The 16,889-nt window shown below is 42.3% G+C and overlaps 1 protein-coding gene across 4 annotated transcripts in view; it reads right to left on the bottom strand.

Moving 5' to 3' along the window:
- Positions 1 to 16,889, bottom strand: part of unc-5 — an 884,332-nt gene that overhangs the window by 757,383 nt on the left and 110,060 nt on the right. For all 4 annotated transcript variants that reach the window (XM_068226747.1, XM_068226748.1, XM_068226745.1 and 1 more), the window contains exon 3: positions 15,363 to 15,794. In XM_068226747.1, coding sequence (XP_068082848.1) covers positions 15,363 to 15,794 — 432 coding nt within the window. The remainder of the gene's footprint in view (positions 1 to 15,362; positions 15,795 to 16,889) is intronic.

Genomic DNA, 16,889 nt, shown 5'->3' on the forward strand with positions numbered 1-16,889 from the left:
CTAACATTTCCAATGATGTTTTTCTTCCTTTCCCAATGGTTTAAACGTCACACCAACAGATAAGATTTTGGCGATGCAAGGATGGGAAAAGGACAGGATTGGAAAGGTAGTGGTCGTGTCCTTAATTAACGTATAGTCTCAACTTTCGCTTGATGTGACATAAACCATATTCAGGGCGGACGAATGTGGTATTTGAACCCGCCATTTCTCAAATGCAAGCTCACAGTAACGCGAGTAGCACCGCTAGTCCATTCCTAATTCTAACCTAGCAAATTCGCAGAGAATATGTAGGGACGACAAAAGTACGTTATACCGGGCGAGTTGGCCGTGCGCGTAGAGGCGCGCGGCTGTGAGCTTGCATCCGGGAGATAGTAGGTTCGAATCCCACTATCGGCAGCCCTGAAAATGGTTTTCCGTGGTTTCCCATTTTCACACCAGGCAAATGCTGGGGCTGTACCTTAATTAAGGCCACGGCCGCTTCCTTCCAACTCCTAGGCCTTTCCAATCCCATCGTCGCCATAAGACCTATCTGTGTCGGTGCGACGTAAAGCCCCTAGCAAAAAAAAAAAAAAAAAAAGTACGTTATACTGTTTGTAAATCACCGAGCAACAAATACCTGAAAAAAATACAAATCTTGCAAGATCTAAAAATTACCTGACTGGAAATCTAACCTTAAGACGAAGCAGTAGAAATATGGAAGAGGACATATTGCCTAATCTAGGAGGATTATTGGGACAAGTTGCACATGCATTGCTAACAAGGTAGAATTCCCATTTTTAAAAATCTGCCTTGGGAAAGAGGAAATAATTTCCTTTCCACAGTTATTGGAGTTTGTCTGCAAATAACAAGATCTCATAGAGTTAAGATGCAATTAGTACACAGAAGTTGACTCAGTTTACTCTTGTTAGGAGCATCCAAACGAGTGTTTATACACTAAGCCAAAGTAATCCAAGAAATGAGCTCTGGTTCGTTAGGTGCTGAGAGTCAGGTTTCAGCTTACAGTGTGAACACATCTGAATAAAATCGGAGTACGTCTTGCATGAAGTACTAACAGGATTAAGAAGGTGGGGAGTTCAATTTCCTGAATTCATACCGACACCAGAGCGGTAACTAGCAACTTATTACAAGTCTTCGCCACAGCAGTAAAATTTATCACCTCGGCACTTATCTCCAACAAGTGATGATGATGATGGCAGGAATAAAGAGGAAACTTGAGAGGCTTACACGTCAGGGGCTCAGATCGTTATATGTGTTTTGTACGTATGAGGTGAGCATCTAAATAACGACGCTTCGTGGATATAACAAGATCCTTAATTCTTGAATGTCATTAATTTATCCTTAGCATGGAGACAAATCTCCATAATAAATACACCAGAGTTCTCCCTTTGCATCAGAAAGGCTAAATAAGAAAGTTCTCCTCGGAAAATACATTATTCTCGAGATATTTTTAAAAATTAATATATGGGATTTGGACGTGGTGGTCTTGAGTTCTTGGTCGTTGCGTATTTATTTATTTAGCGTATAGCATTACAAAGATTACTAACATAGAAGTTAAGGAATAAAAAACGATAGGAAGAAAGTAACAAATGAATGTCTAAACTATCAATAAACTGTAGAACATCTGCATCCTGAACATTTCTTAAGTAGGACATTCAAGGGGCATACTGTGTCTCCAAAATATGTTTGATGATTTGTCTGAAAAATATGCATGTAGGCCTACATATTGGGCTTAGGATATTATATACTTATAAAATGCCTACCATGATTATTTATGATCTTGTTCAGTATCGACCACGTTGTACGAGGAAAATTCAGAGTATCAAGTTTAACGCAGCTTCTGAGGAAATCTGTGTATTTACTTCCAGGCAAAACTGATATGGAAGTTGGTGTATGGCAGGTACTTAGCTGCCCTGACTGGAGGACGTCTATAACGGAGCCTGTTCATTTTGGTGCCTAAAATATACTCATGGATAAGCAATACTGGTGATATTTTGTTACTATAGAAATGTGCGCATGAAAGTTGCTCTATGTAATGAATTTCACGGACAGTCCGCGATTTTATATACTAAGAAGAATGTCCGAACCAAAAAGACTGAAGTCCACGATATTTTTATAGTTAATTAAGAGTCACAAAATATAGAGACGTCATCATAAACAAAAGCTATGTCTATGATCATGAAGGTACGTGTATATTACTCTTCGCTATCACTGCAGCGACATTGCAATTATTGTGTTTCTGGAGAATAGTACTCTGAACTACTTAAAACTCTTCGACATTATTTCTCTGTTCTTGGGTATAATAAGTATATATAGAGAGAGTTTGCTCTTATATCTGTCCAGTGAAGATAAGAAAGCAAAAGGTTAACGCTAACGCCTATAAATGCAATGATGTAAATTCAACAGAACACGAAACATATAAGTCGTAATGAGCTTCACGGGCTTATTCAAAAATCAAACCAAATTTCTTTCTTAAGTTCTTGACTCTGTGAAGTATGGGAGATATACGAATGCTTAGCGCAATATATGTTATAATTTTATGGTAATACATGTTCTCGTCATTAAGTGAAGTAGATAAAAACATATTAACGCTACTTCTTTTACGATACTTCCTTATATAGGCCGTACTAATAGGTAAATTAGGTGCTGGTTTTGGACTCTTAAATTGTGACAATGTCCTACTTATTTTGACTTTTGGATCATAGCAACCCTGATTCCCATACATAATTAAATAGCACTAGAATTCTCGAGACACTGAAAGTGGCATTTTGCAATAAACGGATGTATCAGTTAGGAAACAGGAATTCAATGATATACATTTACCATGGTCTCTGATGTTATTTTTTTATTTATCTCTTCTTTTTAGTAACTGCTTAACGTCGCACTGACATATCATGATTTTATGACGAAGCTCATTTAGGAGAGGGATATCCCTGGGGAGGTAAAGCCCTGGCCTCGGGTGTTAAAAACAATGGAAAACCATCTTTAGTGCTACCGACTGGATATATCCAGATACATCCTATCACTCTATCTCTTACACTGATTAAATTTCGTCATGTCATTTCTCGTCAGAACTTGATTATATCTTCATTTGCGATCTCATCCATCCATCTCACCTTTAATATTCTCTGTCACACATTTTAAAGGATCCAGTTATTATTTTATTTCCACAGCAGTTATTCTCCACTTTCTTTTATTTATAATTTTTCCAGCATTTTAGTGGAGTTAATGAAGAAACACCTAATGATAACTATTGTTTGTCATTGTGTCTAGGATTTAATCACCTATCTTCGACCGTTGCATGAGTTAGTGCGGATGCCGATACATTATTAAATTCCAGACCTGCTTGGCCTACTTCATTTTCTGTAGCTGTGAGACATGGAAAAGGGAGAAAAACTACCTATACTGAAAATCAGTTTCCTTAAGCGGATGCTACGCAGCCTCAGGTCATATTTAAAAATTTTGAAGCACTAGGTATCGGCCAACGGTAATATAAAAGATATAAGGAGGCTTTAGACACACGGGTCTAAGAGGAGCACTAATAAATTTCTTACTGCGGTTTAGCAACGAGGAGCGTCTTTTAAAAGGAAGGACATAAAGAGACGTCTTGGAGTGGACAGAAGCTGGTCGAGCGAAGAGAAGGCTTACTCGCCGAATGATGAACGTTCGTCTGGAACGTGGGCTGCTCACTGGGCTACGAGAGAATTTATCTTTCCTTCCCATTTCCAGCCGCGCAAAACGTGATGAAGAAATATCCACTTTTCTCCCTCAATTCTTCTTAGTTACGTTCGAAACAAATAAGTAAGCAGTGTTGCTTCACACTGAAGTCATTGGCACCAGAGAAGCACCATAACCATCACTATTGTCTAATTGTGCTGGAGGAAGGCTTTGCATACATTTCAAATACGCCGGACAAGTGTTACAACATGATGTTCAGAGGGACACTCGAATTTAACGAATAAACAGTTGTAGGAATAAAGGGGTAAAGAGACACTGAAGTGCCTCGTAGTGCAAGTGATCTTCAGTCTTTTTCACAGCAGGACAATGCTTAATATGAAAAAGAATAGGAAATGCAAATCAAAGTATTGCAAGTTGCCAATAATTCCATCTCTCCGTACAGATAAGTTTTGATCTTAACTGTATTAATCAAATATATACCGGTGCGATGTGCAATCACTGTTCATGGACGAATATTGAATCACCTTGCCAGTCAAACACCATGGTTATATCGTGTTTGCTACACCGAAAGAGTCTGATTTTAATTTATATAGACTGATCGGATTTCATTTGCACTGGGCCTTCTGAAATGTCGTCTTTGATAATTTTGTTAACTTACCTTCCTTTATTTTTTTACAATTTGTTTCGCGTAGCACCGACACAGATAGCAGAAGAAGGAAGCGGCCGTGGCCTTAATGAAGTTACAGCCCCAGCATTTGCCTGGTGTGAAAATGGGAGACCATGAAAAACATCGAACCCACGTCCTTCCGGGAGAGCCGAGCACGCCTTTAAAGCCTCAGCCAGGCAGCCCCCTATTATTCATATTATGATTATTATTATTACTACTATTATTATTACTAGTATTATTAGTTGCAAGCCTGTCTACGACAGGAAAGAAATGCTCCCAATCTAAATTCCTTCATATTTCACCTTCATACATAATGGTTAGGTGACGAAATTCCAGAGACAGGGATCGTATTAAGAGCATAGTGAATTAGTTCCTAAAATATGATAGTTTGAAGGAGGCTCTTTAACTTAATTTTTTTTTTTTTTTGCTTTACGTCGCACCGACACAGATAGGTCTTATGGCGACGATGGGATGGGAAAGGCCTAAAAGTTGGAAGGAAGCGGCCCTGGCCTTAATTAAGGGACAGCCCCAGCATTTGCGTGGTGTGAAAATGGGAAACCACGGAAAACCATCTTCAGGGCTGCCGATAGTGAGGCTCGAACCCACGATCTCCCAGATGCAAGCTCACAGCCGCGCGCCTAACTTAAGTTTCGAAAGAAACTTGAAACATATTCTATCCATGGTGGATCAAAGTCTCATCCTATCACTTCACTGTACGTTATATTCTTAGTAAGTAATTGTTTACTGCCACTAATCAAAACATCTTGAAACAGATAGGTCTTATGGAGACGGTGGGATAGGAACGGGGTAGGGATGGGAAGGAAGCGGCCGTGGCCTTAATTAAGGTAAGCCCCAGCAATTGCCTGGTGTGAAAAATGGGAAACCATGGAAAACCATCTTCAGAGATGTCGACAGTGGAATTCGAACACACTATCTCTCGAATGATGGATACTGGCTGCACTTCAGCGACTGCCGCTATCGAGCTCGGTAACACTTTGATTGGATACGTTGAAGATTTTCCACTTTGTCATCATCTTGTGTATGGGTTCTAAATAAACACCACCTCTCTTACCCTGTCGGCCAACATTCAGAAGGTTAAAAGGAAATCGACCAACGAGACACCAACCGCCTGACCACGGTGTCAACGCCTTAAACAATCAGATTCTTGACAGGAAGAAATAGTTAGCGGGAAATAACGTACAGCGATATACTCGAACCTTCTTTTATTATTATTATTTACAGAAATTCCATCCACTCGCCAAAGTTATAATATTTCTCACCAATACTACGACGTATAACGAATAAGTATGCAAAGTTTGAACATCCTATCTCGTCGGGAAGTCAGTAAATATCATTAGATAGGCACACAGCTGGACAGAAAGCAGGATGGATTTCATTCCATACAGATTAGAGGGAGAAATGCATTTATTTCTACTTCCCCCGTTTGGAAACTGCCAAAAGGACAAAGCTTACATTAAAAGTGGATTAATATCTACAAGGGTCGTTTAAAATATATCTATAAATGATAGGTATATCGTATTAGAGCCTACTTATTAATAAAAATCGTATCAGTCAATTTGGAAAACCATAAGGAATTCCTCATAGGGAAAAGATATAGCTAAGAGTATAAACGATTTTTTGCTATTTATACGATCCTCTCAGGGCCACTAACCCAATCAATATCCTTAATAAATTGGTTATGCAAATTAAATTTCTTGCAAAAGTTGTGAAATGTGTGAGTAAATTTTATTTAGTTTTTATTATCTGATTTACGTTAATTCTCTTCTTTCGTCTTAATTCCTGCAGCCGAATATAGTTTATTATGTCTTATACGGAAGTAAAGGTCATAGGCCACCTGGACAGCAGCTAAGGCATACTGGTCGCCTACAGTACATACAGGCATTATCACAAGACGAGAATATGCCAACCTGGGACCAGCTGTGCTGGCTTGTTTCCAACTAAACTGGAGACTTTTATCATTGACTTACGCGCCACCTACTCACACTGTAGCCACTGAACAACAGTCCCGTCCATACAGAATACCTTAGGAAATTCCTGAGATACTAAGATGGAAAAAATTAAGTTCGTAAATTGTCCTTAGGAAATTCCGCCAAAGAACATCACACAATGGATGGCTATGCAAGTACAACATCCGTGCAATTAAATAAATAACTACAAATGTGTAATAATAATAATAATAATAATAATAATAATAATAATAATAATAATAATAATATGGGCTCATCTACAGAGTTTCAGATCTACAGAAGTGGGGTTTTTTTTTGCTAGTTGCTTTACGTCGCACCGACACAGATAGGTCTTATGGCGACGATGGGATGGGAAAGGCCTAGGAGTTGGAAGGAAGCGGCCGTGGCCTTAATTAAGGTACAGCCCCAGCATTTGCCTGGTGTGAAAATGGGAAACCACGGAAAACCATCTTCAGGGCTGCCGATAGTGGGATTCGAACCTACTATCTCCCGGATGCAAGCTCACAGCCGCGCGCCTCTACGCGCACGGCCAACTCGCCCGGTACAGAAGTGGTGCCAGCTAGACAGCCTGCCTGCCAATTTCGACATTCGAGTGTGCTGCTATCTAACAACGAAAGTGGAATTCTACTGTTTCTATGGCTGAGTTAATTTTGTCGGGTGACACTGGCTGCCCACATGCCATCAATAATGACATGGAGTGCCAAGATTTATGACCGTGCTTCCAAAACTAAAAACCTCGATCGCAATCGAACCTGTGGCCTGGGGATCATGAGTCGGACACACTACTAACTGATCCATCGTAGTAGCTGTTATAACTTAAGGGGATGATTTATGGTGTTTGAAATGTTTTCTTTTGAAAGTTACATATAGGGTACTAAAATTGGTCCGGCTCCTGGAATGGTCAGCCTCGAGGCCTTCCGCTCAAAGTTACCGGGTTCGATTCCCGGCCAAGCCGGGGATTTTAATCACATCTTACAACTTTCCTGACTCGGCGTATGGATGTTTTGCGTCTGTCCTAACAAACTCTTGTTCATATACACAACACACCACACTACCAACCAAAACAGAAATTGATACATCTCTCCACACAGGGTTGGTGTCAGGAAGGGTATATGGCTGTAAAAAAAGGGCCAAGTCCACGTGTGCGACACGAAACCAACCTGCGATCCCACCAGAGTGTAGGAAAATTGGTAGAAGAAGAACAAGATAGGCTACTAAAATGGAGAGGCAGAATTTTAATATTCAGTCCACATACAGGGCAGGATGATCCAACGAAGATCCAGGCATGATCTGTCAATTATAGAAGTCGGAATTTATAAATGAATAAATGCAATGCGTTTTTCATTATCGCTGTTTCTGGAGCGATATTATTATGCACGACGATGTCACTTACGAAGTAAAGTAAAGTTTCATCCGCTAGGCTCAAAAGACAGTCCACTTAATTCGAAAACTCGAAAAATTGTTTCAGGTACATTACAATGAGGATCTGCCATGATGCCACTAAACTACTTTTCTACAAAACAGAGTTAAGACTTTAGTTAGAGATCAGATGCATAACGTAGATTCCTTCTGTAAGGTTAAGGATGCGGTGCATTCGGTTGGCATTTAAGATTGCATATTTATGATAACCTCTTCAGGGCGAAATTCTCATCTCCTAGAACCCAGCATTATTAAATATGGAATATGGAATATCAGTAAATAGTGGAAGAGTCGGTGGAAGATGAACAACATCAAATTTCAAAATCAATTCAAGGGCTTACAGAATTACCCTGTTCCGGATAATGCTACGATACTTCCTACGCTTGATGCTGAAGTACAAATAATTCTCGAGACCTAGGAACAAGGCGTATGTATCCTGCGACTACACACCACTAAATCAGTGTTTGTAGGTTTTCCTTCATGCCGTAGAAATGAGGACAATTCAGGAAAAACCTCCGTAGAAGAACTGATGCCTTCGATAAGTGGCTCTAAGGAGGATATAAAGAAAACCATGGTTGGATAGAAGAACGAATAACTCAAAGTGCCATGATTTCTTCAATTATTTGGTCTTAAAGGGCATCAACAAGACGCACACGTAAGCAAACAAAGAAAGAAACAAATAAACAAACCCGGGGACCGAGAGTCCATTAAGGCTCTTGCCCTATCCAGACGACAGCTGCCCAAGTAGTTGCGACACGATCAGCGCGGGACGTTCTCGGTCATACTGCTTGGCTTTCGCGATCGAGACCGTTCGCTGCCCCTCATATCCTCAGTTGGTCTCACGAGATTGGGAGAGTCCCATTTCACCACTTAGCCCAAACATTACATCCTTAGACTAGCCAGGAATCGAACTCGGGACCTCCAGGTAGGAAGCAGGCACGCCATTCCTACACCACGGGACTGGCAAGAATGTTATTATCCAGGGTAAAGTTCATGGGAGATGCGCGGTGCAGTGGATACGCCAGACGAAGGAGTAAACGAAACTCTTCCTTGGCCAGGAACTCCCTGAACTAGAATCAGATGTGATGGGGGAGACATTTCAACAGGTCAAATGATGGACCACCACATTTCAACGCTGGAAGAAGTTATGATGATAACGATGATGATGTCTTAATTACATTCCCGCATCCGGGAGATAGTGGGTTCGAATCCCACTGTCGGCAGCCCTGAAGATGGTTTTCCGTGGTCATCCGTTTTCACACCAGGCAAATGCTGGGGATGTACCTAAATTAAGGCCACGGCCGCTTCCTTCCCATTCCTAGGCCTTTCCTATCCCATCGTCGCCATAAGACCTATCTGTGTCGGTGCGACGTAAAGCAAAAAAAAAAAAAAAACATTCCCACTACATATACAGGGTGGTCAAAAACAACCGGTTACATGAGCGTTAGTGTTGGTCACACTGATAAATAATTCAGCAAAATTCATTAGATATTTCACACTGTTGTCATTTTATCAGTTGCTAAATTTAGCCAATCAGATCGGTTTTATTTACAGTTTGTTTTACGTCGCTCCGACACATAGGTCTTATGGCGACGATGGGATAGGAGAGGTCTAGGAGTGGGAAGGAAGCGGCCATGGTCTTAATTAAGATACAACCCCAATATTTGCCTGGTGTGAAAATGGGAAACCACGGAAAACCATCTTCAGGGCTGCCGACAGTGGGGTTCGAACCCATCTTCAGGATGCGAGCTCACAGCTGCGCACTCCTAACCGCACGGCCAACTCGCACGGTTCAATCAGATTGCTTCGCGGGTGAATGCGAATGTGCTTTGCGAGGCGGTGTTGCTAAATCTGCGCGTGGCGTAAGACCACCGTGAGAGCCATACCGGGAAACCAGCATCAAACACAAACACACCGTGTGTTTCAGCCATTGTCACCGTAGCGTACTTGCTAAGGCGCAATCCTTTCAGCTTGGAGGTCTGTGTTCAAATCCCTCCCCTGGCGAAAGATCTTCCTTCGACTGATGCTCTCAAGCCGATCTTAAGCAGCTACGCCAATATTTAGCAACATCGCCTTGCAATGCCCATTTGAATTCGACCGCGAAGCGATCTGATTGCCTAACTTTAGCAGCTGATAAAATTACAACGGCGCTAGATAACGAATTATTCTTATCAAGTTATTTATCTGTATGACCAATTCTCTTATTTTCATACACTCGGTTCGCGTTGTTCCCGACATCCATGTATAATGTACTTCCAATGCGACTTCCGTGTGAAGTCGCGATAGAAAATTGTCATGTCGAGCGTCGAGACGCGAACATGTGTCGTCATAGGCTTAATAAGCTAAAACAATTCTGACAATAGTTTACTAACACTTTTGTTCCATACCTGAAGACAACTTCATTTTCAACACTAGGTCACGAAACGCATGGGCGAGACGGATGCGGTAATTCGTCCATGATCATCAATATTTTGAGCATTGTTCCTTTTGTTAGTATAAGACTGGAAAACCGAATTCCGACTTCTTGCCTGAATGATCAGCGCAGTGGACTTCGGTGCAGAAGGTCCAGGCTTCAATTCTTGGCCGGCTCGGAGATTTTAGCCATGTCTGGTTACAGCCTCTAACCCGGGAACAGAGTGTTTAGTGTTTGTGTTTGTCGCACTATCAACCTCTACAGAAACACACAATGGTGCATGCTGCACCCTTATTCGTAGGGTTTGCGTCAGGAAAGGCATCCGACCATAAAACTGTACTTCATCGACATAATGTGCCACCCGCAAGTAATCTGGAAAAAGTCAGGAAGAAAAAGCCGACTGGGAAAAGAATAGGAAGAGTCATTCGAGGGGGTGCAGGGATATTAATTAATCCGAGCCCGATCATCACTTATTAATCATCTGATCGATACTATCTCGTTACCCGACAGCTATGGTTTATAACTTTATAGGTATGCGCCATGTACTATACCAAGGGCAAGGCTCTTGTAGGTATGTTCGTAGAGAAATGTATGAAGGATGAGACTGCAGGAGCAGGCTGATCACTGCCGCCGCCGTAGAACACACACGTTAGAAATGAAATAAAAAATCAACCCACTTGTCTCGGGTGGTTGATACGATCTTTAAGTTCATTTAATTTTTGTGGAGCAGTGGAGTATGTCTTGAAACATCAGCTCATTACAAGAAGCGGGAGGCAGGAGACCCCGACTGCGTCCTGGCAATCTCGGGTGCTTAGGAGTACACACTGCGAGCTTCCCGCCATCCATCTCGCTGTCAACTGTGGCAACAGGGCTGCCCAAACATCACGTAATATCTCCTTCCTTCAGGGCTGTTAATAAATCACAAATCTGTCGTCTTATCAGCTGTGGTCTGGCTATTTCACTGTCTCCATTACCGTGCAGAATGCTTCACGAAACGCAAGGACTGTGCTTCACAGAGCTGTCTTTCACATAATAAAGTGTACCTACTCACCATTGCTTAAAGCTTTAACGAACATTACCAAGAGACACGAGCTTGACATATCAACAAGCAATAGATCCGAAAGTGTTTTACGTATGAGTTGAGATGTTTAGAAATGAATACGCGAAACATTTTCGCCTTTGTGATACACAATTTTCCTATCTTTAATTTTATGTCAATAGTATGATGATGAATACGTTGCGCTCACTTCAGGGAACATAATTCAGACAGTCAACGCGATGTACAAAATATTTATTTATTTATTTATTTATTTATTTATTTATTTATTTATTTATTTATTTATTTATTTATTTATTTATTTATTTATCGTATGACAGTACAAAGGTAACCCGGAATAAAAGTCTGCCATGTGTACATGGATCTGGGCAAAATCACCAGCAGGGTCAACGGCCGTGCTGTACAATGTCAATCAATCAATCAATCAATCAATCAATCAATCAATCAATCAATCAATCAATCAATCAATCATGCACATAACTTTGCCGTCGCAGAAGACGACTTTCTTTCGAAATCCTCTACCTTAAAATAGGATCAACATATTGTGCATCATCTCTTCGGCTAACGGCTGTCCACAGTTTACAAATACCCTTGCGTTTGGAGAACGTATAAAATTAAATATTTCCTAGCCAGCCAAGTTTTGTGCGATTGTGTGTACATAATAGAGGAGAAACACTGCGATATCATAACATCAGAATATAGGTTACAAATCAAAATCTAGATTAGAAATCTGCTGGACGGCTTCATTAGATGTGAGATAAGATTTGTCAAAGTGTCCTGGAAAGATCGAAGTGGGCACTCAAAAACAGTATGTTGAAATGAAATGGCGTATGTCTTTTAGTGCCGGGAGTGTCCGAGGACATGTTCGGCTCGCTAGATGCAGGTCTTCTTATTTGAACCCCGTAGGCGACCTGTGCGTCGTGGTGAGGATGAAATGATGATGAAGACGACACATACACCCAGCTCCCGTGCCAGCGAAATTAACCAATTAAGGTTAAAATTCCCGACCCTGCCGGGAATCGAACCCGGGACCCCTGTGGCCAAAGGCCAGCACGCTAACCATTTAGCCATGGAGCAACAGTGTGTTGAACGCTCTGTAACTGCTCGCCACAGTCTCAGTACACTACGGCATCCCCATTTAGTGAGTGTAGCTCCAAATCTGCCTTGATCAGTCCTTATTCTATTGAGTATCGTCTACTGACGTCTGGGAAGGCGGAATCGACCTGGGTGAATACATGGGTTTTGAATAATTTCATGGTGTAACAGGGAAGAACATATTTACATTGACGTTTCTAAGCATCGGATGAGTTAAAAGAGCTCCGAAGAAGATCGTTTACCATGTGCCATAACGACAGCCAAAATTTCAATCGCTTTCTTGTAGTTCTTAAGGTAATCGCATGGATTGGTAGGCACGGATTGCTTGCAATGCTAGCTACATGTCTTCAGTAGCGATTCTATCTCCTTGCTGTTGGTGGTGGTATGTTGCTTACGACAGGTAGCCAGTGTATGTTGGTAGGACAAATAAAACCAGTAATGAGACGCAATGTCTGATTTAGATGGGTATCCGTTGTTTTGGTATGAGCAGTATTTAGCTATGTTGAGGAGCAGTATTCAGCGAAGAGCCTGAGCAGCGGATCGAAGGACGAGACGGGAGCATTAGCTGCTAGTTTTTGGAGTGTGTTACTCTGTGTTTTAAACTTTGCAGCAACATTTGAATGTGGATCTTGTATGCCAGTGATCTGTCTGTTGTTACTCCTAGCCTTTGCTAGACTGAGTGGCTCAGACGGTTGAGGCGCTGGCCTTCTGACCTCAACTTGGCAGGTTCGATCTGGCTCAGTCCGGTGGTGTTTGAAGGTGCTAAAATACATCAGGCTCGTGTCGGTAGATTTACTGACACGTTAAAGAACTCCTGCTGGACTAAATTCCGGCACCTCGGTGTCTCCGAAGACCGTAAAAGAGTAGTTAGTGAGACGTAAAGCTAATAACATTGTTATTTTTACGTTGGTCGGAGTTGAATGTGGTGAGTAAGTACAGTGTCGTGAAGTTCTACTTTACACATAATTTTGAAGAATTATTGAATTCGATGTAACAGTGAAACGTCGATAAGACGCTGTCCAAGGGACTGCATAGACCCCACATATTAAACGGAGAGAAACTAAGCAATATAACTGCATAATTTGTATGTGTCTCATTATAAAGACTATAGACTCATGAGAAATCGAATTAGAGGTAGTTGAGAGGCTAGCTACATGATGCCACTACACACTTTCAGAGGGTTAAAATATGATGGACACACCGTTTTAGTGAGCTGGTGCTAACAGTACGACGTGGCACTGACAGCGATGACGTCAGACATTGTGCCGATCATGTGAGTAACAGCTGAGCACAGGATGGGCAAGACACGAGATCGGCCATATTGTCGGAACCAGACGTATCTCCGAAGTTGAGCAGGAACTGGGCTTTACATGGGCACCGTGTCTACAGTGTATCATGTGTACATGGATTTGGGCTAAATCATCAGCAGGGTCAACGGCCGTGCTGTACAATGTCAATCAATCAATCAATCAATCAATCAATCAATCAATCAATCAATCAATCAATCAATCAATCAATCAATCAATCAATCAATCAGTTATCACTGATCTGTATTTAGGACTGTCAGCCAGGTGGCAGATGTTGACAAGGGTCGCCTTTGGTTAGCTCACATGGCAAGAACGAATAGACGGATCACAGTGCAACAGATCATTCGCGAATTCAATGCTGGAAAAGAACGAAGTGTGAACAGCCTTACCACCTAGACCTGTCTTCTAGCATGGGGTATACAAGCTACCGTATTACTAGGGTACCTCTGCTCACCGAACTTCACAAGACACGAAGACAGACAAGAGCAAACGAACACTGCCATTGGACTATCGGAGTATGGAAAGAGGTCGCCTGGACAGATGAATCAAAGTACCAGTGGATACGTGTCGACGAGAAGTAACGTGTTCGTCGCCAGGTTCATGAGGCAATGGTTCCCTCTTGTTAGCGGAGTATAGTTCAGGGAGGAGGTATCCTTGTATGAGGACTCTTCATTTGGTAAGAAATCAGACACCTATTATATCTGCCGAAGTTCCCCACCGGTGAACGGTGCACATCATCTCCATGTGTTCACCTTCAGCATTCTGGGGGAGACCTGTACCTAGAGCTACACAATGCATCAACTCATCACTCCTAAAGCTTCCTGGGTCATTACTGCTTCCCAATGACTCCTGTACCTTGTGGGGTCTATGTCTGATTGTTCGATGAACATTCTACGGAATGAGGATGCTTGCCTGACTCCAAGGTCATCGGTCTTCAATCCTACTGGACACATCCGGGATGCTGTCAAAAGGCGCGTGCGTGCCGTGGATCCTGTTCCGAACGATTTCTGTGCACTGTAGTAAGCTGAGCAGCTATTTTAGATCATGATAGCTTCCCAATTACTCGCGTATCTTCTGGAGCCCATGCTAGGTCTCATCGCCACCGTCTTCAGGACGAAAGGGAGAGCAACACGCTACTATCTAGGCATTTCTAACTGCTCATCAGTGTAACCGATTTACTCATGTTTAAATTACTTAACACCTTCAGAGACAAATTTATTGATCAGTTAAGGAAATGTCTGGCCTGAAGTAAGTTGGAAAGCACTGTTCCATATTTAAGTGATTACATGCATGTTGGTGAGACATTGTATGAAGGGTGCATCATAATCACAGTCGTTGCACGTTTGATCACCAAGGGAAGTTTACTTGATCCACGCTATCAACAGCCCTTCCATGGCGACAATGATGCCAAAGAACAGACTAATGTCCAAAAAGGAAGAAAGTTTAAGTAGAACATGGCTTCCCGTTCCAGCAAAGTTATCTCAGTAGGGGGTTGGTGGAATATTGTTTTATTTCTGACATGGACTCCTGAAAGACGGTTCGTTTATGTAAACGTTGATGGTCTGAGAGGTCAGGCAGAATGTCGGTTAGTGACACTGCATCACCAAAATATTAGAACATAGATAATTTTTTATTCAATACATATTTATTCTTCCCTCAATATAACACACCAGTTGTTATAAAAATGCATTGTCACCATCATCAATAAAAGAAAATAAACAGAATAGCGAAAGATACTTACAGGCAACGTCCACGGTGGCAGGCTGACTGCGGATCTGTCCCCTGCTGGACCAAGCAATGCAGTCACACTTAAATTTATCCTTGCCGAAATATTCCTCTACATCGTTTCGAGTGATGTTAATGGACGCTTCGACATTTCTCACTCCAGTCTGCGGGTCTACGAAATCTTGCTGCATGGAGGGCGACCCACCACCGGCGGATGCATGTGGACGCCGGGCACCGTTGCACCGGAAGAACACTTGAAGAGCATGCGCTGCTCGACAAGTGAGAGTGGCAGGCTTGTTCTTCACCACGTAGCTGTCGACAGGTTCCTCTAGAAACACTGGGAGCGGGATCTCTGCTTGCTGATCCCGGCGGTCATCATCACTGTCCGAGCTGGACGAAGTAGGAGAGTGTAACGTATCTTCTAGCAAGTAACTGTCGTCGATCGGATCTGGAACAAAAAACAAACATCAAGATTCAGTCCTGACATACTTCAACACCACAAAAAACAGATGTTACAGTTGTTGGGAAAAAGAGGGTTTCTCACTGCAGCAGTTTGTAATCGCTGTCCTTCTGTTCCGAAGATAATGAGTTCAGTCTGGGCTAATCTCGGTGACATTTTAGGCCGTTGAAATACGGAGACGCAAGTCCTGTAGAGTAGGGTTAGAGTGTCTGCCCCTTACCTGAAAGGCGCGGGTTCGATTCCGGGCTATGTCAGGGACTAAGGCTGGCACAGGGTCCATTCAGCCACGTGGGACCAACTGAGGAACTGTCTGATACATGAGGTCACGCACACTATCAAAAAAGCCAAGCAATGGGCTTAGGATGACGTCACGCTGACCACGCTGCAATCCAGTATCTGAAGGCTATCTAGCTGGGCAGTAGTCATCTTGATAGAACAAAGCCCTAATGCGCTGTTGCAGCACGGGTAGTTGTTGAAGAGCGAGGACTCTAAGTCGTTGCCGTTTCCTAATGTAGGCCCTTAGAACTCCAAAAAACTCACATGCCTTCTAGTCCTGATGAGCCACGGCCAAAGTATCGACTTATTCTCAACCCGAAGACCTGCAGATTACGAGGTGAGTGGTGAGCACAGCGAGTCATCTCGGCCATTATTCTTAGCTTTCTAAACTGGGCCCACTACCTCACCGTCAGTCAGCTCCTCAATATTGCTCTCACACAGGTAGAGAGGATCTCAAGCCATCCCTCAGATACATAAAAGAAATCTCTGATCTGGCCTGAGAATCGAACTCGGGTATCTCGTTAAGAGGCAGGCTTGGGGCCGGCTGTTAAAAGAGTTCGAGTGAAATAAAATTCCGACAGTCTGGTGTCTCTAAACATTTATGCCAGCTGACGATGAAAATGTAGCAGTAGAAGTACTAGTAGTACGGAAGTAATAAAGTCTGTGAACCTATTTCTACTTAAGAATACCTGGATGAACAAAGAAATGAGATGCATTAATTATTCGGAAGTGAAATTGCTTAGTTTCCTTCAAAATAACGAAATACACGAAAAGAAGGATTTATTTGTAATATTATTCTTGGCAGAA

The sequence above is a fragment of the Anabrus simplex genome, chromosome 1 (genome assembly GCF_040414725.1).
Source record: "Anabrus simplex isolate iqAnaSimp1 chromosome 1, ASM4041472v1, whole genome shotgun sequence".
Lineage (NCBI taxonomy): Eukaryota > Metazoa > Arthropoda > Insecta > Orthoptera > Tettigoniidae > Anabrus > Anabrus simplex.